The sequence below is a fragment of the Tursiops truncatus genome, chromosome 9, assembly GCF_011762595.2.
Source record: "Tursiops truncatus isolate mTurTru1 chromosome 9, mTurTru1.mat.Y, whole genome shotgun sequence".
NCBI lineage: Eukaryota > Metazoa > Chordata > Mammalia > Artiodactyla > Delphinidae > Tursiops > Tursiops truncatus.
The window spans coordinates 30,124,204-30,145,461 of NC_047042.1; the positions used below are offsets into that span (position 1 = coordinate 30,124,204).

General features: G+C 38.8%; 1 protein-coding gene across 10 annotated transcripts in view; it reads left to right on the forward strand.

Moving 5' to 3' along the window:
- Window positions 1-21,258, forward strand: part of RUNDC3B (RUN domain containing 3B) — a 148,231-nt gene that overhangs the window by 114,025 nt on the left and 12,948 nt on the right. For 6 of the 10 annotated variants that reach the window (XM_073809626.1, XM_073809627.1, XM_033862961.2 and 3 more), the window contains 2 exons: window positions 8,175-8,321; window positions 16,158-16,276. In XM_073809626.1, the coding sequence (XP_073665727.1) occupies window positions 8,175-8,321; window positions 16,158-16,276 (266 nt within the window). The remainder of the gene's footprint in view (window positions 1-8,174; window positions 8,322-16,157; window positions 16,277-21,258) is intronic. The other 4 variants (XM_073809630.1, XM_033862963.2, XM_073809632.1 and 1 more) reach the window with 1 other exon arrangement.

Below are 21,258 nucleotides of genomic sequence, written 5' to 3' on the forward strand. Positions count from 1 at the left end.
CCCTGTTCTCCCCATAAGGCCAGCTATTTTCAGTGTGTAATTGCAGAACGCTGTTTTGTTTTGTTTCTGCACTATAGCAGAAATGCCTATATTCAGGGTATTTCTGTCCCATAAATTTATTTTTCTTTTTGATGCTCCAATTGTCCTATCTTTGACTAATGGAAATGCCTTTATATTCATTCCTGTGTCCTTCTGACATGACACATTTGTCTTTGCTAATTTTCTTGCTTTCTGGTACAAGATATCCCAGGCTCATCTTCTATATTTCCTGTCCTGGAATCATCCATTCCTCTAAGGATCCAGGGTTTATCTTATATTTTAAAATGAGAGGGAAAAGGAAGCATTTGAGGGAATTCCCTGGTGATCCAGTGGTTAGGAGTCTGCGTTGGGGGCCTGGGTTCAGTCTCTGGCCGGGGAACTAAGATGCCACAAGCCACACAGCACAGCCAAAAAAAGAAAGAAAGAAAAGGAGGCATTTGAGTGTTTTTCGAGGTTCTAAATTACTCATTAGGGCTTTCCCAGTAGTGCAGTAATTAAGAATCCGCCTGCCAATGCAGGGGACACGCGATAGAGCCCTGGTCCGGGAAGATCCCACATGCCACGGAGCAACTAAGCCCGTGTGCCACAACTACTGAGCCTGCGCTCTAGAGCCCACGAGCCACAACCACTGAGCCCACGCACCACAACTACTGAAGCCCGCGCACCTAGAGCCCATGCTCTGCAACAAGAGAGGCCACCGCAATGAGAAGCCCGCGCGCCGCAACAAAGAGTAGACCCGGCTCACCACAACTAGAGAAAGCCCGCGCGCAGCAACGAAGACCCAGCACAGTCAAAAATAAACAAATAAAATAATTTTTAAAAAAAATAAAATAAATAAATTACTCATTAATGTTTCTTTCTTTTCAAAAGATACTGTCAAGTTAAGGTCTAAAGTGCAACCAGGATAAAATAAATAAGATACAAGGATGTAATTTATAGCACAGGGAATATAGCCAACATTTTATAATAATTTTAAGTGGAGTATAATTCATAAAATATCGAATAACTACGCTATATACTTGAAATTAGTATACTGTTGTAAATCAGCTATACTTCAGTTTTTTTTAAGTGTAAACAAGGTTGAAAAGCATTTAAGAGACTTTGATTTGGGGTTAACTTTTTGGGCAAGAATACTGCATAGGTAAATAATTTAAAAATTTTGGGTATGTGGCTCCTTTTTAGGCTTCTTCTTTCAAAATGTTTTATTTGAAGGGAAATAATTGTAAAGTGATACAAAGTGAGTCTTTATCCCATGGCTGTGTCTAAAATTAACAGAAAACAAAACACAAAGATTTATTTTTTAAAAATATTTATTTGGCTGCATTGGGTCTTCTTTGCGGCGTGCAGGCTTCTCTAGTTGCAGCGCTTGGGCTTCTCTATAGTTGAGGCATGTAGGATCTTAGTTCCCAGCCAGGGATTGAACCCGCATCCCCTGCATTGGAAGGTGGATTCTTAACCACTGGACCACCAGGGAAGTCCCAAAGAAATTTTTATATTAAAATTATGAAGAAATTAGGCTATTCACAAGCTATATGAGCATTTTCCAATTCTGGTAAACTTTAAATTAAGAAGAGTAGGGACCTCCCTGGTGGTCCAGTGGTTAAGACTCCATGCTTCCACTGTAGGGGGCACAATTTTGATCCCTGGTTAGGGAACTAAGATCCCACATGCTGTGCGGCACAGCCAAAAAAAAAAAAAAGAAAGTAACTCTCATTATTTCTTTTGGTGCTAAATTGCTTTTGTAACTTCTCTGGCCTTTATTCATTCACTTGACAAATAAATATTGAGAATGCCATGAAGAGCCAGGCCCTGTTCTAGGTGCCGGTGATTCAGGAGTGAATAAAACAAAGTCCCTGCCCTCATAGAGTTTACACTGAGTGGACGGCAGCCACCAACACCGACAGTAAACAAATAGTGCCTGAGTGGTGGTCCTCTTCCTCTTCCAGGGTCGTCAAGAGAGGCTTGGAGGCCGTAACTCTCTTACCGTGTGTTCCTAGGAGAGTGAGGGGTGGAGTGTATCAACACCTGGTGTTCGGTGGCTTTCCCTTTCTGGAACTTCAGTGCTCTTTACCTCATTCTCATTATTCTCATTATGATTCTCAATATGACGCTCATGAGCATAAAATTTTGCACTCCTGTAGTCCTGCTAGATTAGGTCCTTTATTTTCATGAAGGTTGTAGCCTAAGATTTTCTCAGTGTGCCCTGTCACAAATAGTACTGGACTATATCCTGAGAATTACAGTACATCAGGAAATAAATAGTAAGTGGAAAGTAACAGAGGTGTGCAGCAGGGGTGTTGGGCATTTGCTAGACTCACTCTCAGAACTTGCCTTGTAGCCATCGGCGTCCAATGTATTGACTCATCAAAATTGAAAATTGCCTCATGCCATGGACCTTTGGGATTACTTAGGAGCACGTGGAGTCACAGATATTAAATGCTAAGTGCCAAGGGCTATATGCCTTATATATATCTAGAGGCTGAAAGTAAAGCTTCATCATGAGCATCAGCACAGCATCTGAGGTAGGTGGGAAAGGAATAAAGTGAGGGAGAGAGGATAACCCTCAAGTTTGGAGACACAGGATAAAGAATCAAGTAAGTGAACAGAATAATATGGACAGCTTTGAACTGACTAAGCACTGCTCTCAAAATATAGAGAATGGGATTCTACATCTTTTTTTTGTTTAACATCTTTATTGGGGTATAATTGCTTTACAATGGTGTGTTAGTTTCTGCATTATAACAAAGTGAATCAGTTATACATATGGGATTCTACATCTTTTAAAAGAGCTTGTAAGTAGCAGTAGACTTGAGCCTAATCTCTGAAAGGAAGGAAAGAGACCAAACTGTGGAAATTTCATCTTTTTGTCTTTCATTAAAATAATGAATGTAATATTGAGGGCTCAAAAGAATGTAAGATCTAGTTTTTGAAGCTAGGGTGCTCTGGCTGAAACCCTCACCTTAAATACCATCTTCAGCTAAAGACAAAAGAGGGTAGGATGTTGGAAGCAGTGGTTTGGGACTTCAGAGTGGAGGGATGAAATTTACATGGAGATGAGAAAGTAAATGTTTGGTAAACAAATGTTTGCTTGACCATGCAGAGATAGTGAGATGCAGAGTAGACTCTGATCTCTCCCTTACCACACCTAGCCCATATTCTTTGAAGGTGTCTTTGGTGATAGCTCTATTCCTGGAACCAGACCCATTATCTAAATTCTTTAGGTAGCTAAGGGGATGGTAAAAATAAAGACTTCTGAGTCTTCTTTTTCTTAAAAACAATCATTCTAAATTAATTCTTATGCCAAAGAGATGTATTTTGGGGTGGCAAACATTGCTCCCTTACAGAGTTAATATCCAAAATATATAAGGAACTCGTACAACTCAATAGGAACAAACAAACCAATTAAAAAATGAGCAAAAGACTTGAATAGACATTTCTCCAAAGAAGACATACAGATGACCAGCAGGTACATGGAAAGATGCTCAACTTCGCTAATCATCAGGGAAATGCAAATTACAATTACAATGAGCTATTACCTCACACCTGTGAGAATTTCTGTTAGCAGAAAGACGATAGATGATAAGTGTTCGCAAGGATGTAGAAAAAAGGGAATCCTTGGTCAGTGTTGTGAGAATGTAAATTGGTGCAGCCTCTTTGGAAAACAGTATGGAGCTTCCTCAGAAAATTAATAGAACTATCGTATGATCCATCAATCCCACTTCTGAGTATTTATCCAGAGGAAGGGAAGTTAGGATTGTTGTCAAACCCAAGTTCATGTGCCCCACGCACAGTGAGGCCAAACAAACTGAAAAGTTGGAGTTTGGAGCAGAGAAAGGTTTATTGATCGAAAAGGGTGCTGAAAAGATGGGGAGACAAAGGTTTGTCTCAGATCCATCTTACCAGCTGGCCAGGGCATAACGTTTTTTAAAGGCAACATTTGGGATGAGGGTTGCGGGGGGACTTGACTTTTTTCTGATTGGTTAGTGGTGAGGTAACAGGGTGGTGTTTCAGGAATCTTAATCATCAGGCTTCTTGTTCCAACCAGTCTGGGGCCCCGTGCTTGTGCCCAGCCTGTAGTCACCATCCTCCACCTGGGTGGGGGGGGCGGGGTCTTAGTTCCTACAGAACAGCTCAAAGATCTGTGTCAGATTGTTTTGTATATGCCTTGAGGAGGAATTCAGACACTGTTTCATCACTGAGCTCTTGTTTCTCAACTGCTTTTCCTTTGTTTCTGCATTCCCTCACTTCCCTAATTAACAACTGCTTGAATCTCTTCTTTGGAACTCAGGGAAGGCCTAGGAGACAAAGCCTTTTTCTACCAACAAGAAACTGGGGACACGGAAAGCCTTTTGTACCCAGGAGGACCCCTCAGGGTCCTACTCTATTTCAGAATCTTGAAGAGATGTCTGCATTGTTATGTTAATTTCAGCATTATTAACAGTAGCCAAGAGGTAGAGGTGACTTAAGCGTACATGTGTCCATGGATGAATGGATGAAGAATATGTAATATATATATAAAGACCCTGTGTCTGTATACACACATAGAGGCACAATGGATGATAATTCAGCCTTAAAAATGAAGGAAATCCGGTCATTCATGACAACATGGATGACATTACGCTAAGTGAAATAGACTAGATGCAGAAAGACAAATACTGCACCATCCCACTTACATGTGGACTCTGAAATAGTCAAATTCAGAGAAACAGAATAGAATGATTGTTACCAGGGCCTGGAGAGAGGGGAAGTTGGGGAGATATGGTTCAGCAGTACAAAGTTTCAGTTATGCAAGATGAATAAATTCTGGAGATCTAATGTATAACAATGTGACAATAGTTAACAATATTGTATACTTGAAATTTTCTGAGAGGGTAGATAAGTGTTCTCATCACACAAAAAAGAGGTTAACTGTGAGGTGTTGGATGTGTCAATTAGCTTGAGTGTGGTTATTATTTCACATTGTATATCAAATCATCAAGTTGTACACTTTAAATGTATACATTTTAAGTTGTCAGTTATACCTCAGTAAAGCTGGGGAGGAAAAGATTGAATTATATTTGTGTGTGTGTGTGTGTGTGTGTGCGTGGCCAAATTCCTACATAATTCCTACTGAGAATCTAAAGAGAAAATAGCTGACTGTCTCCCAGTTTAGAGGTAGATATTACAGGAAAGTTCTTAAAATTAGCTGGAATACATATATGATTTCTACTTTCTTAGTAAATTAAACAATTTCCCCTTAGTGTATTTTTCTGTAGAATTATTACCTTAATGAGAGAATGTTAAATTGACTTATAGACATAAGCGACAAGTAGTATCTGTCTCATATGGAATGATTTAGTTTTTAGATTAGCTCAGTAATGTTAGCATTGGTTAGAGTTTTAATTAGTTAAATGCTAATTATCACATAGTTTCACCTTTAATTGCCCCTGATTTTGCACTATGAAATAACAGTAATTGTTGAGTAATTTAAGATGAACCTATTTTAAAACTTGGCCAAATGAGAAATTTCCTCATTCTTCGTATATTAACATCAGTTGGATTACCGTTGAGTAGGTCTTGAAGTTAACTTGGTACGTTTTGCTTGTTCTAAGGTAAGTAATGGGATTCTTTGATTGCAAGCCGTCACAACTAACTCTTAAAACACAAATGGAATTCATTAGACTGATATCAATAACTCATGGAATGGATAAGATGCTGGGAAAGTAGGCCTGGAGAGAGGTAGGCTGAGCTACTTCAGAGGGTTGGGAAGTAGGAACATCAGGAATATCTCTTTGCTGGTACATTTTGGTCAGGACCTCACTGCTAGAACAAATAAACTGCTTCGTCTATTTATCACTCTAAATGGACTCAGGTCAAGATTCAAAATTCAGGGATGGGGTTTTCAACCTAACTTAATTCACTTGCCTGCCCCCTAGTGTACTGGAGTGGTGAGAGAAAAGGCCTGCCTTACACAGCATCCTCCAGGCTTTCCTTTTCATAGTAGCAAGGCAAGTGCCAGGATTTACTGTGTCCACATTCCTCACAAACGGTGGAACACAGATGTGGCACGGATGAAAACTAGGCCTATTCAATACGCTGAGATTTCTTATCTCCTGTTTCAGAGGACCAGGCAGCTTCCCATAGAAAAAGGCAGTACTTTAATTCGTCATAGGGCAAAAATTCTCCACAGACAAATAGTGTGTAAAAACTCTTGTGAGGGCTTCCCTGGTGGCGCAGTGGTTGGGAGTCCGCCTGCTGATGCAGGGGACATGGGTTCGTGCCCCGGTCCGGGAAGATCCCACATGCCGCGGAGCGGCTGGGCCCGTGAGCCATGGCCGCTGAGCCTGTGCGTCCGGAGCCTGTGCTCCGCAACGGGAGAGGCCACAACAGTGAGAGGCCCACGTACCACAAAAAAAAAAAGAAAACTCTTGTGAAACTTCAGTTCCTTTTTCCATTTTATATGCTGTAAGACTTTTCGCTTTCCAGAAAGAATATATTCTGAAGTGGAAGATCGTTCATTTACTTATCATTGAGTTCTACCAATGGCGTTTCCTCAGATGCACATTTGCCTTTCTTCCCTTCTGCTCTGAATATTTCCTGTAGGCCAGTTATGACATTGGAATTGAGTTCTCCAGTGACATTCACTGGGAACCCTAAAGAGGGAATATGTGAAAGAGAGAAATCTAGTAAGAGAACCCAAAATAATGGTAGTTTATTATAATAGATTCTCTGGCCAGTGATCCCCGTTTCTGCTTTATACTATTTTTCTGTCAATCTTAGAAGAGTTCTAATCACTCTTTACTGTTTTCATAAAAACCGATGTTAAATTACCTTAAAAGCCTTTTAAAATTTTTTCATTCCTTTTCTAGTGAAATGAAATCGTTGGACCTAGCCTGAAGGAATACCTTGATGGGAGACATTCTCACTGATTTCTGCCTATTTCACTTCTAGTATTCCATTGTAAGAGAGAAGCTAGTGTTGACATCAGATAATGTTTCTTTATGGACATAGTGGAGCAAATATTTATAAATGCACACAGATATTCCGTAAAATAAGAAATATTTGTATGGGGCTTGCTAGAGACATTAAAGAAAATGGGATTATTCCATTAGAATCATGGTTAATAGCCAGAGGTGTTGTGCCGGCGGATTTTCTCCAGTGTGGGAGCGTCTTGCTAGCGCACCACTGACCCTCTGCCACCCACAGTAAGACTACGGTCTCTGAAAGTGGCAGGCACGTTTTACTTCCTACTTCCGAGCTGGTGGGTCAGGACCTTGAAACGCTAAAGTCATGGACTCCTGTTTGAGAATGCAGGTTGCCTAGGTGGTATTTTAAGGCATTTTAGAGGTAGAATAAGAGCTTTCCAAACAGAATTATGCTTTTAAACGAACTAGCAGTTCAAATGTTGAATTAGTCTTGTGACAGTTGGTTTGTGAAATTGAAATCTTGGGAGAAAGCTAGCTCTTTTGCAACTTGTTACTGACAAGTAACAGCTCTACAAAAATGGAAGTAAACCATGAGTTGTTATAATGGCTTCGTTCTGTGGTTGAAATATCTCCAGTAGATTATATTGTTCAATGTAATTGTCATTGATATAATTATGTTCATGAAGATTTATTAGTAGTCACTTTTATCAGAAACAATTACAGGAACCTCATGGATTTTTTATTTTATATTTTTCTGTATTTTATTTTTATTCATTTTAATTGTTTTTGTTTGTTTACTGAGTTAAATTACTTCAACAGATTGTGAATTTTGAAGCTAGAGAATCATACACGTGGACTCTTTACTCTCTTTTGTATTTTAACTGGCATCTGATCACCTGTAACTCTAAGGTATCACCATTGTTTTTTAGTTAAGATGTAAAATGCATCTTGAGTCCCTTAGTCCTTTAGTAATATCTCTGGGGAAAAGATAGGAAGTCTGAATTTCACAGGTAGTGATTTATTGTAGCAGTAGAGAAAGAATGAAAAACACATATTGCAGGAGACGAAACAGTCATAGCCCCAACTAGCCTTCCTGTAGTTCTGGTCACATTCTGTTAACATATCATTTTAAAAAGGTGAACTTGGGGGCCTAAGTTGATACCATTATCAGGTTCCTGTGCCAATGCAGAACAGTGAAGACAAAAGCACTCACCATCTTAATATTCACAGGACTGTGCTAAAGAATAATGATTTAAGATCAAGACAAGAGTTAACTGCCCACCTCACCAACCAGTGGCCTTCCCCAGGAGCTCTGGATGTCAATGCTGTTGCCTTGGATACGTTGCTTTACCGAAAACACAATAAACAGTGGTATGAGTAAGTGTGATACTTTTTTTTTCCAACTAATTACGAACTTAGTTGTACCAAACACATGGCTATCCACTTTGGTTTCTCATGCTTCTTTCTGAATTCGTTATTAGCTTAGAGCAAAAGTAGGATTTAAGACTATTGTGGCTTAGTAAGGTTAGATTAAGGCAGTGAATGTGGTAATGTTATGAAGCCAAGGCACCCTGGAGAAGTAAAAAAAATTTGAGAAATCCACCAGCTACCTACTTCTCCTCTAGTTAATCTTCAGGCAGTCCTTCAGTGAAATCTGTGAGCCTGTATTTTATGAGCCATCTATTTTTTTTTTTTTTTTTTTTTTTGCGTCACGCGAGCCTCTCACTGTTGTGGCCTCTCCCGTTGTGGAGCACAGGCTCCGGACGCGCAGGCTCAGCAGCCATGGCTCATGGGCCCAGCCGCTACGCAGCATGTGGGATCTTCCTGGACCGGGGCACGAACCCGCGTCCCCTGCATTGGCAGGCGGACTGTCAACCACTGCGCCACCAAGGAAGCCCGAGCCATCTATTTTTTAATTGTAGCTTTGGTGTTTGTGTTAGGACTAATTTTCATGCTTGTTATAAAACATAAAATTCCATCTCATGAAAGCGTAGAAAGAAATTTACTTGTTCTTGATGGGTCTGGAAGACTTTTGTTCATTTTCAGTAAATCTAATGTTGGGGGGATATTGAAGATATAATCACTCCACCTATAGGCCACAAGATCCTTCTCCCGTTCCTTTGTCCCAGTGTTCAGGACTATTTCGTTTCTTCATTGTTTCCCAGTGTTGAGAGAGCAGCAAAATTTTAGGATCTCTTTCTTTAGGTAGTCTTCATTTTGGAACGTGTGAATTGTATTACCTTCTTTTGGCTTTTAGCCATTTCCCATCATGGTAATTTTTTTTCAATATCTTTATTTTCCTATATGTCTTCAGCTAATTTTCTGATTATTTTCCCTGCTCTCCCTGCAACTCCTTCTGTTCTTTCCCTTCCCTTCCTCCCTTTCTTCTTTTGTCCCTCCTTCCTCTCCTTCCCTCTCTTCTCTTCTCCCTCTTTTTCTCTGTTTTTCTCTCCACTTTTCTTTTAGAGCCCTTGCTTTAAATTTCACTGGTAGAGCAACACACTTCTTTCCCTGCTTCATAGGGTGCCTTTCACTAGGTAATTAGTAGCCAGACTGTTTCTACAAGGAATGTTTTAGCATAGACATAATTTCTGCCTGCTTTACCGTGTGATTTTTTTCATTTATCGGAGGTAGAACTCAAATTTTACCTTTCGTTGTTTAAAAAAAATTGCTACAGGCTTTAATGTTTCTTGCACTGATTGTTAGAGATACGCAGGGAAACATAAGCCAGTTATTTACAGAATGAATCTGTAGAACTCTCTTCAGCATCTCCTGCACCGCACTTAGTATGATTCAAGGTGTTGACTGGACCTTTCATGGATTGGAACTGGATTCCCCTTACATCCTTAAGAAAGTCATAAATAACTGGAATATATCTTATTATCCTAGTATATAATTTTATCTTTCTGTGACATTGAATGAATGGAAGAATATTAGTTTATTTGTATTTCTGATTTATAGTTGAAAAACTGAATTTATAGCAATACTTGGTAGACTTATCTATGTATAACATAAGATACTCCAGCTTTTTAACTGCAAAAATATTATAATATTATATCCTGACAAGTTAAAAGACTAATAACTATGTCTTTTTATTGCAATACCTACATGGTCACTTTAGACAGTGGGAGGTAAAATATTTTAGCCAAAAGACATGTATGTACCACTGCCTGCCCATAGAGCTACCTATTGAAGAACCAATAAGGACATCTAAGTGGAAGATTTATTTCCAGATTACCTTTGCATGCAGTAATAGTGACTTTTTTTTTTTACAGAATATTGTAGCAGCAACAAACGTTATTGCAGTCTCAGAAAAGAATGCAGTGAAACTGCCTGTTTGTCTGTTTAGAATGGATCTAGATTTTATACCTCTTGACTCAGTTACTCCATTAGTTTAAGAAGGGGCACCCTTTCCTTCCCAGCATCATCCTTTAATCTAACCTGCCCTCAGATGTTGGTATTGCTTTTCTGTGGCCCTATCGCCAAATTGATATCCCTGAACAAAAAGTATGCACGAGGGGGTAGCTCTGAGATCCCTGGACCTACAGTTTAAAGTCAGGACTTAAAAGTATCTCTGCTGCTTCCTTGCTGTGTAACACTAAGCATCACTTCCTCTCTCTCTCTTTTTTTTAAAATATATTTATTTATTTGTGACTGCGTTGGGTCTTCATTGCTGCACCCAGGCTTTCTCTAGTTGCGGCAAGCGGGGGCTACTCTTCGTTGCGGTGTGCAGGCTTCTCATTGCGGTGGCTTCTCTTGTTGCGGGGCACAGGCTCTAGGTGCGCGGGCTTCAGTAGTTGTGGCACGTGGGCTCCATAGTTGTGGCTTGTGGACTCTAGAGCACAGGCTCAGTAGTTGTGGCTTGAGGGCTTAGCTGCTCCACAGCGTGTGGGATCTTCCTGGACTCGAACCTGGACTCCAGGGCTCGAACCCGTATCCTCTGCATTGGCAGGCAATTCTTAACCACTGTGCCACCAGGGAAGTCTCACTTCCTCGTCTTCCCTTCTGTTTCTGCACATGTAATGTTGGAGGGTAATGCCTATTCAAACAGAATTGTAAGTCATATGAGGTAATAAATTGCCTGAAACCTAATCATTTCCTGGTAAATCTTTATTTATTTATAGCCTATATAATCTTTTTTTGTTTATACTCTCACATAACCTTGTATCTTTCATGTTTGGAGAATATACACTCACCCAACATCCCAAGCTCTACTTTCTTAGAGAGCTTGTAAAACCCTATATAAAATTAAAATGACCAGCAAATCCCCAGTTGTTCAAAATACATAATACCAACTTTTTCATGTAAAAATGGAGACTTCGGATTTTCAGAACAGAGTAGTGTTGTATAAATCATGTTTGAAACAAATCATAGCTTTTCATCGGGATCCAGTTTTTGCTCTCTTCAAATTCATAATATAAGCCAGAGCTCTCGAACTGACTTGGTAACTAATTCCTCTTCATTTGACCAATATCTTAAATAAGTCCAACACATGTTTCTGAGAGCCTGCACATTATGGAAGTGGTAGCCAAAGCCTCTTTAGTACTAGCTCTCTTGATAATATGGAGAAAGAAACTGGCCCTATAATGAGTCATCATAATTTTCTGCTAAGAGTATGGGATGTCTATAGTTATTTCTCTGGGGCTCTGGAAATTTATTCGCCCAGTTGGCTTTGAGAAGAAAGAGAGCGCACTGTTTGATTTAATGAATTTCATGGATTTGTTGACATTTCTTAAAATGAGCCAGATAACTTGGCTATGGTCACCTGGTCGTGGAAGGATCCCTTTCACAATAGATCTTAAATTTATTTCCATTTAATATACTGTTTATAAAACTTTAAAAATATCATTTCCAGTTTATTTCTTTATTATTTAGACCTGGCAAGATTAGTTATGATGGATTTTACTATATCTTTTCCTTTATTTCAAACATAGGAGTATCATGTTTGATATTGTAGCATTATAGGCTCACTGTAGAAGCTCAACAATAAATAAATATGTAAAGCACACTCCCAGACACACATAGAGCAATTGATTCTTTTTTGTCTCCAGTAAGTTCTGTTTTAATATGTATCTTTTTATGTAAAGTCTAGGTCACATGAGCTTGTTAGATATTTGTTATATAATCTTGTTAGATTATCCGTTACATAGCCTTGTTAGATTATTGCCTAACGCATCATTCCCATCCCAAAAGATGAGATTCATTGTCACTTTTTTGCGGTACGCGGGCCTCTCACTGTTGTGGCCTCTCCCGTTGCGGAGCACAGGCTCCGGACGCGCAGGCTCAGCGGCCATGGCTCATGGGCCCAGCCGCTCTGTGGCATGTGGGATCTTCCCGGACCGGGGCACGAACCCGTGTCCTCTGCATCGGCAGGCGGACTCTCAACCACTGCGCCACCAGGGAAGCCCTACTTAAGCTTCTTTTAGTCTTCTAAATTTATCATTGTCTTCCAGTTTGGCTATTATTCACAAAATTATTAAGAATTATGAGCCTTTATGTGCCCTTTATGATCTATCATTTAGGCCTACTTTTCTTAATGACTCCGATGCATCAGATATAATCACTTCAGATGTATTAGAGGTTCTCCTTCCCTTGTGTGTCTTTCCAGTCTTTTTAGAATAGGACCCCCGAAAGCACTGAGGCTGTAGAAATCTCTTTAAATAAGTTTTGCATTGACCTGACTCACATGTATCCTTTCAAGCTCCCTTGCATCCTTCCATTTTGTAGCAAATTGAGACTTTATAGATGTTCTGCTCTAACAAATGCTTAGTTTGTTCCTTTAACATACTTCTATGAAAATCAAACCAAGAATAAAAAGAATGGCGTATTTCTGTTTCCACACACAGTCATGTGCCTCTGTGTATATAGTGCACATTATTTGTTTTTATTTTGTACATGTGGATAGTTTCTTCTTCTATCTCTCTGTTGCCCAATGACTACCAGATAATGTGAATTATCATTGACCTCAGTATGTCTACTGGGCGAATAAGTAATGTAGATTTTCCATATCATTGCATCTGCATTGATATAAAGTATAAAATTGTAGAAAATTTTACTTATAATTGAATTCAGCCCTGTTGCTCAGTTTCCTTTTAATTTGCCTTTATTTGGTACCCAGTTCTATGTATATAAGTCTAAACTTGAATGATTTTATTGTTTTGGCTACAACACGTGGCTTGTGGGACCTTAGCTCCCCGACCAGGGATCAAACCCATGCCCCCTGCAGTGGAAGTGCAGAGTCTTAACTGCTGGACCGCCAGGGAAGTCCTGAGTTTGAGTGGTTTTAAAATGCTTATATAGTAAGATATTGAATGCAGTGGATTTTATTATATCCCAAGTGCTCATGACAATTCCTACAAGTTTAATTTAAATTATATTTAACAATGTCATGGCATAGATTAAACTGCAAACTTTTATATAGTCATAATGCATGACTCTTACTATCTTGGGTTCTTATTTTGATTAAACTCCTGCCGTTTAAAAAAATTATACTCTGTGAGAAACAGAGACGTAGATGTAGAGAACAAACGTATGGACACCAAGGCGGGTAAGGGGGCTGGTGGTGGTGGTGGGATGAACTGGGAGATTGGGATTGACATGTATACACTAATATGTATAAAATAGGTAACTAATAAGAACCTGCTGTATAAAAAAATAAATAAAATAAAATTTTTTAAAAATGTATCAACCCCCAGCAACACATTAAAAAAAAAAAGAAATTATACCCTGAGAAATAGGAACAGACCGTTAACTGGTTTGACGTATCTGGTGGGTTACAATTAAATCTTTCAATGTGTTCAAAGTGAGTCTAGAATTCTAAGATAGGACTTAGTGATGACCTTTTAAAGACAGAACTCCCATAGACAGATAGTTTGCTCCATGACAAAACGTTTATGAGATGGAGCTGCCGGTCGCATTGGAAATATGGTAAAAAATGAGGAAACCAAAGCCATTCTTTGTCATTACTGAAAGCAGCTGAACTAGATTCCTACCAGGTGGTGGGAAATAGTTTCATGCAAGGAAGATATTGTATGGTACTATTCTTAATATCTTATGAATAATGTGTTTAGTTTTGGCTTGGAATTTTTATTTTTGCTTCAGAACATCATTGTCTACCAAATTTTATTTTTATATTCATTGACATTTGGTTAAGTAAATAAAGCCAATAAACTCAGAGTTTATTCACTGAAGGGTAGAAAGGTCCCTAAATCACTTTGGGCTTAGAAGTGTGGTATTCTAAAAGGTACTTCAGTAGGTCACACAGAAAGCTCATTTTGTGTTGCCATTACCATAGGATGCTTTCACATGCTTTCCTCCCTTGAGAGTCTGTAAATGTGTGCTGTCAAGTTCTCAGTCACTCGCCAGAGTCTTTTTTGCTTCTGGGTATTTTGTTGTTTGTAAATACTTCTACGCATAATTTTTTAAATTTAATAATATTAAGTTTCCTATAGTGAAATATCAGTGTCAGAAACTCATCCTAAGCCCTTCATTTTTAAAAGCAAGTCCTCTGCCTATTAGGCACAGAAAAATAATTTGGAAAAGAAACTTATTTATAAATAACTTCCTTTATTCAGTTCCTCTGTTCCTGATTTCTGCTATAGCTAAAGAAATAAGATTTTACTGGAAATCAAGTGAAATTTTCAGTGATTTGATTAAATACAGTATAATTTACATGGTCTATCTCAGCAAACAAGGCTATTCTTTAAGAAGGGTTTCTAATAAAATAGGAAGACATCTTTTCTTCTTACACTAGAGAGGAGATAGCATAGTAGTTAAGGGGATAGAATTAGAGCTAGGCTACCAAGTTCAAATCTCATCTCTTGTGCCCCAGTTTCTTCTGCTGTAAAGTGGGGATAATAATAATTCCAACCTCTTCTGGTAGTCGTGAGGATTAAATAAGTTAATGTATATAATATATGTAGAACAGTGCCTAGCATTTGGTAAGTGCTATGTAAATATCGGGTATCATTTTTTTGTTACATGTTGTATAGCTTATATATGTGTCATCTATTATAATTATCAGAAGTTTCCTACAGTAGACTTTCCTGCTACTTAAAATTATAATTAAGAACTTTTATACTCTCACCATTTAAAAAATCATGTTATAACGTGAGAATGCTGCTCGCATTGTAGGCTGGGAAGGCTATTCCATCACCTCATCCTTCACCTCATTTCTTAGAGGAGAAAACAAATAGATGCCTGCTGTATATATCCCCCTTAATATACATACACCTGATAAATTTGTAAGTCTACTCTTATGTGTATGAATAGAGAGTAGCTATGTAATAGATATATGTTTTCTATAACATTATCATAGACTATATAACATTTCTAGGAAATTAGATAGGGTTTGGTTACCTTGGGAAATAAATATTGAACCTGAAAAACATATTCCCTTTCCTGGATCATTTATATTTAGAAATAAAAATGAATTTTGTTCACGTACTTGAAATGTCAGTAACATGAAAGCTGCATATATCTCTTGAGTTGGTTTTATGTTGACAAAACAAATATGAGGAAGGTTTAAACATTTGCACATAAACATTCATTAACATTTAAACATAAATATTTATTAACTTTCCATTTATAGCTGAATTTTTTCATCTATTATAATTTATTTCTAGTGAATTTGTTTACTAGAAAATGAGCTCACAGTTATAAATAGATGATGGAAGGAGGTTAATTATCTTGATGGTGTATTAACACAAGCAGGTATTTTACTACCCAACATTTTTTAAACTTCTCAGTTACAGGAATTGATAACAGTAATTTGTTATTATTTTTATGTAATAACCATCTGTAACGGTATCAAGGCACTGTGCTTAGGAGATACACAATCATCACTAAGTTATGTCAGTTTTGTTTCTGTATTAGGAGAGATGTAAGATTTTCTGCACCTTTGACAATTAATAATGACCAGAAGTCCCTATTTCTTAGCTAACTTGATCATCAAAAATTGGTGTAAGGAATTAAATTTGTTTGACAAGTTATTTCTCTTTTCCTTTTTTTAGTGGATTAAACAGACCTCCAGAGAGGGTGGAGGGAAAAGGATAATGGAAATTCTATTGCTGCCATGATAAAGACAGTTTAGGGGAGAAATTGGGGAGAAATTAACCAGAAACTCAATAAGTTGGAGAAAACCATTAAAGACTATCTCTAGAAATTCTTTATTGTGAGAAGAAGGTAAAGTAGTATCTCACCCTTGTTTTACAGAAAAAGTTGTCAAAGTCTTGACCAGTTATCAGCTGAAGTTAGCCTTTCTCAGACTTCACTGGATCCAGGTCAGTCACAAGGAGATGGAAAACGAGACACATTAAATTTAATCAGTGAAGGTAAGAAAAAAAAAATCTATTTAAAAATTGCTTTTTCCTGAACTATACATATTTTGGTTGCAGAGGATTGCTAAAGAATAATAGTGACATTTCTGTGAAGCATGCTAGGAATTAAGCTGCCATTATGATTAAAAATAGTCTGCTCTTGTTTTTTTCTCATGTGTTTGTAGCTAACCTTCTCGATAGATATTCTGTAATTGTTACCTTTATTTCCTCATTTCCTGTATTCTTTTTTACCCACTCCGGTTTGGCTTTTGTGTCTCTACCACTTATTAAAATGACTTTTATCAAGGTGATCAACCACTGCAGTAGTGCTGACATTGGTCCTCTGTCTTCATTCTTTTAAACTTCTCAGCAGCTTTTGATCCAACTGATGATTTCCTCATTCTTGAGTCACTTTTGGTACTTCATTTTCTGAGTATTCTGAAAAACTTGGGGAATAAACATAAAAGAGTTTTCTTTCCCTGTTACTGCTTTCAGCTGTGTTCTAACCACCCCTCTTTCCAGTGGGTTGCATCTTCCTGAACAACATATTGATCCAATTTCATAAGTTTTCAGGCCACTTTCAATTATATGATCACATTTCAGTTTCTAAGACACAGTCTATTCTTTTGTTTTTTGGTACGTGGGCCTCTCACTGTTGTGGCCTCTCCCGTTGCGGAGCACAGGCTCCGGACATGCAGGCTCAGTGGCCATGGCTCACGGGCCCAGCCACTCCACGGCATGTGGGATATTCCCGGACCAGGGCACGAGCCCGTGTCCCCTGCATCAGCAGGCGGACTGTCAACCACCGTGCCACCAGGGAAGCCCCAGTCTATTAATTTTTAAACTTCAGTAAAATAGCTGGTTCAAAATCTTTTCTTCCCGTCCACCCCTCTCCCCCAGTATAGGCTAGATCTGTTACTCTAGCACTTTGGATTGGACACCTGGCGCTGATATGATCTCATGCTCACATATTTTACCTCTCCTTCTTCCCAGTTCCACACCTGCTGGTGTGTGTGAGGGCTAGGGGAAGACAGACAGTTCCTTACCTCAGAGGAACCTGTATTCCTCTATGCCTCCTTTCTTCTCTTGTCTTCTCCATTGCAATAAATGACCACTGTAGACATTATCTTAGACACTGCTCTTTCGCCTTATAACTGCAAGTCAGTTCATTAGCAAGTCCTGTCAGCTTCCCATACAACACGTGCTGTATACATTGATTCATCATCTCCATTACTACAACTCTAGTCTGGGCCACCTGGGTCAAGCCTCTTGGATGGACTGCTTTCGTCTCTCCTTCCTGCCTCCTCACAAGTCATTCTCCATGTGGTGAACAGTGATCTTTGAAAACATAAATCAGAATCTACTATACGCCCCCCTTAAAATTCTCCAGTCGCGCTCAGTGACAATCAGAATAAAATCCAAACTGCTTATCTTGGATGGCTTCCTTCATAATCTTGTCCTTACCAGCTTCTGCCTCATATCATACTATTCTTTTGTTTGTTCTCTACACCACAGCAAACTGACCTCCAAACTGTTCTTCCAAGCTGGTTTCTGCCTCAGCTATCTTTACACTTGCTTTTCCCACTGCCCTGAAACTACTTTCTTAAGGTCTTTGCATGGTAACTTCTTTATCAGGTCTCTGTACAAATATCAGCTCTTTAAAGTAGCTGGGTTTTTTTTGTTTTTGTTTTTGTTTTTGTGGTACACAGGCGTCTCACTGTTGTGGCCTCTCCCGTTGCGGAGCACAGGCTCCGGACGCGCAGGCTCAGCGGGCATGGCTCACGGGCCCAGCCGCTCCACGGCATGTGGGATCTTCCCAGACTGGGGCACGAACCCGTGTCCCCTGCATCGGCAGGTGGACTCTCAACCACCGCGCCACCAGGGCAGCCCTAAAGTAGTTTTCATTGGCCGCCACACCTTAATTAACCACCCATGTCAATGCCCACCCCATCCCAGGCACCTTACCATATTGCCATACATTATATTATGAGTCTTGTCTATAACTCCCCACTAAAATAGAAGCTTCATGAGGGTAGGGTATCTTATCCATATTTTCGCCAGCATATTATTAGAGTCTGACACATAACAGACAACCGTTAAATATTTGTTGATGGAATAAGTATATGATGAATAACTGTCATAGAATATGAGGAACAAGTTACAGGTAGTATAAAGTAAAAATTCAATTAACCAGAAGTCTCAGGCAATGGGAAAATTGTGATAAGATGAATTCTGCTTCCTTTAAGATGGTTGTTGAAATGTTCTCAAAGGACCTTAATCTGTTTTACGAGCTTAGTAAATAGTGTATATTGACTACAGATAAATCTTTTTTTTGATGATGTGGAAAATAAAAATAGCATATTAGAGTGTCTTAGTGGCACTAATATAAATGGGAAAGAGTAAACTGATTGTCATTATTTAGAATATGTATATTTAAAAAAACTAATACATACTATGAGTGGATTCCTTTGTGATGACTTTTCATATAAAAATACATTTATGTAGGATTTTAATCTAATTTCTAATTATATGCATTTTAATATCAATAAGACAAGATTAATAATGAATACTTTTATACTATAAAAACAAATGTGGGACTTCCCTGGCAGTCCATTGGTTTAGACTCCGCGCTTCCACTGCAGGGGGCACAGGTTCAATCCTTGGTTGGGGAGCTAAGATCCTGCATGCCGCCTGTCATGGCCAAAAATAATAAAATTTGTTTAGAATAAACAAAGGTATGGAGGAGGAGGGAGGGATGAATGGGTGGAACATACAGAATTTTTAGGGCCATGAAATGGCTCTGTATGATACTAAAATGGGGGACACATGTCATTGTACATTTGTACAGCTCACAGAATATACAACGTTAAGAGTGAACCCTAATAGGGACTCTGGGTGATAATTTTGTGTTCATGTAGGTTCATCCATTGTAACAAATGGGGTGTTAATAACAGGGGAGACTATGCATGTGTGGGAGTAAGAGGTATATGAATACTCTCTGTACCTTCATGCTCAGTTTCTTTGTGAACCTAACTACCCTAAAAAATAAAGTATACATATATATATATAAAGTACTGGCTTTAAGAATTCAAGCTGGTTCTTCAAAAAGGTAAACAACACTGATAAACCTTCAGCCAGACTCATCAAGAAAATAAGGAAGAGGCCCAAATCAGTAAAAATCAGAACTGAAAAAGAAGTTACAACTGACGTCACAGAAATACAAAGGATCATGATAGATTACTGTGAACAACTGTGTGCCAGTAGAAGGGATGACCAAGAAAAAGTGGACAAATTCCTAAATGCACCGTCTGCCAAGACTGAACCAGGAAGAAATAGGAAATAGATGAATTACCAGTAATGAAATTGACTCAGTAATTTAAAAACTCCCAACAAACAAAAGTCCAGGACCAGATGGATTCACAGGTGAGTTGTACCAAACATTTAGAGAAGAGTTAACACGTATCCTTCTGAAACCATTCCAGAAAACTGCAGAGGAAGGAACACTTTTGAACTTACTCTATGAGGCCAGCATCATCCTGCTGCCAAAACCAAAGATATCACAAAAAAAGAAAATTACAGGTCCATATCCCTGTTGAACATAGTTGCAAACATCCTCAACAAAATACTAGCAAACCAAATCCAACAATCCATTAAAAGGATCATACACCATGATTAAGTGGGATTTATCCCAGGGATGCAAGGATTTTTCAGTATCCACAAATCAATCAGTATGATACACCACGTTAACAAAATGAAGAATAAAAACCATATGATAATAGATACAGAAGAATTTTTTTTATAAAATTCGATATCCATTTCTAACAAAAACTCTCCAGAAAGCAGGCATAGTGGTAACATACCTCAACATAATGAAGGCCATATATGACACACGTGCAGCTAACATCATACTCAGGGTGAAAAGCTGAAAGCATTTCCTCTAAGATCAGGAACAAGGCAAGGATGCCCACTCTCACCACTTTTTTTTGGCTGCGTTGGGTCTTCGTTGCTGTTGTGGGCTTTCTCTAGTTGCATTGAGCGGGGCCTACTCTTCGTTGCGGTGCTTGGGCTTCTCATTACAGTGGCTTCTCTTGCTGTGGAGCATGGGCTCTGGGCACACGGGCTTCAGTAGTTGTGGTGCGCGGGCTCAGTAGTTAGGGCTCATGGGCTTAGTTGCTCCGAGGCATGTGAGATCTTCCCCGACCAGGGATCGAACCTGTGTCCCCTGCATTGGCAGGCGGATTCTTAACCACTGCACCACCAGGGAAGTCCTCTAGAAATTTACCTTGAAGATATATACTTAAGTAGTACAACTGTGTATGCACAAGGTTATTCTGCCCACTTAGTATTCGTTCACATTCTGTACTTTTCCCCGATTATCACTTTAAGGAATTTTTCTAGCTACCTCCTTTTTAAAATTTAACTTTTTATTTTGAGATAATTATAGATTCACATGCAGTTTTAATAAATAATACAGGGAGATCCATGTACCCTTCACCCAGTTTGCCTCAGGGGCAACATCTTACAAAACAGTAGAACAGTATCACATCCATGGAACTGACAGTACAATCCACTGATTTCACACAGATTTACATGTACTCAGTAGTGTGTATGTTTTTAGTTCTGTGTAGTTATACCACATGTGTAGGTCCATGTATACCCCACCATAGTCAAGACATGGACAGTTCCATCACTGCAAGGATCCCTTGGGCTGCCTTTTTATAACCATACCCACCTCATTCCCAGCCTTGCCCTATCTCTGCCCCTTCCCTAATGCATGGCAAGCACTAATCTGTTTCCTATTACTGTAATTCTGTCATGAAATTATGAAGAATATTATATAATGAAATCACGAAGAGTGCTGGATAAGTCAGATAGTATATGGACTGTTTGGATTGGATTTTTTTACTCAGCATAATTCCCCTGAGATCTTTCCAAGTTGTTATGTGTATATTCATTCCTTTTTTATTGCTAAGAATATTCCATGGTATGGATGTACT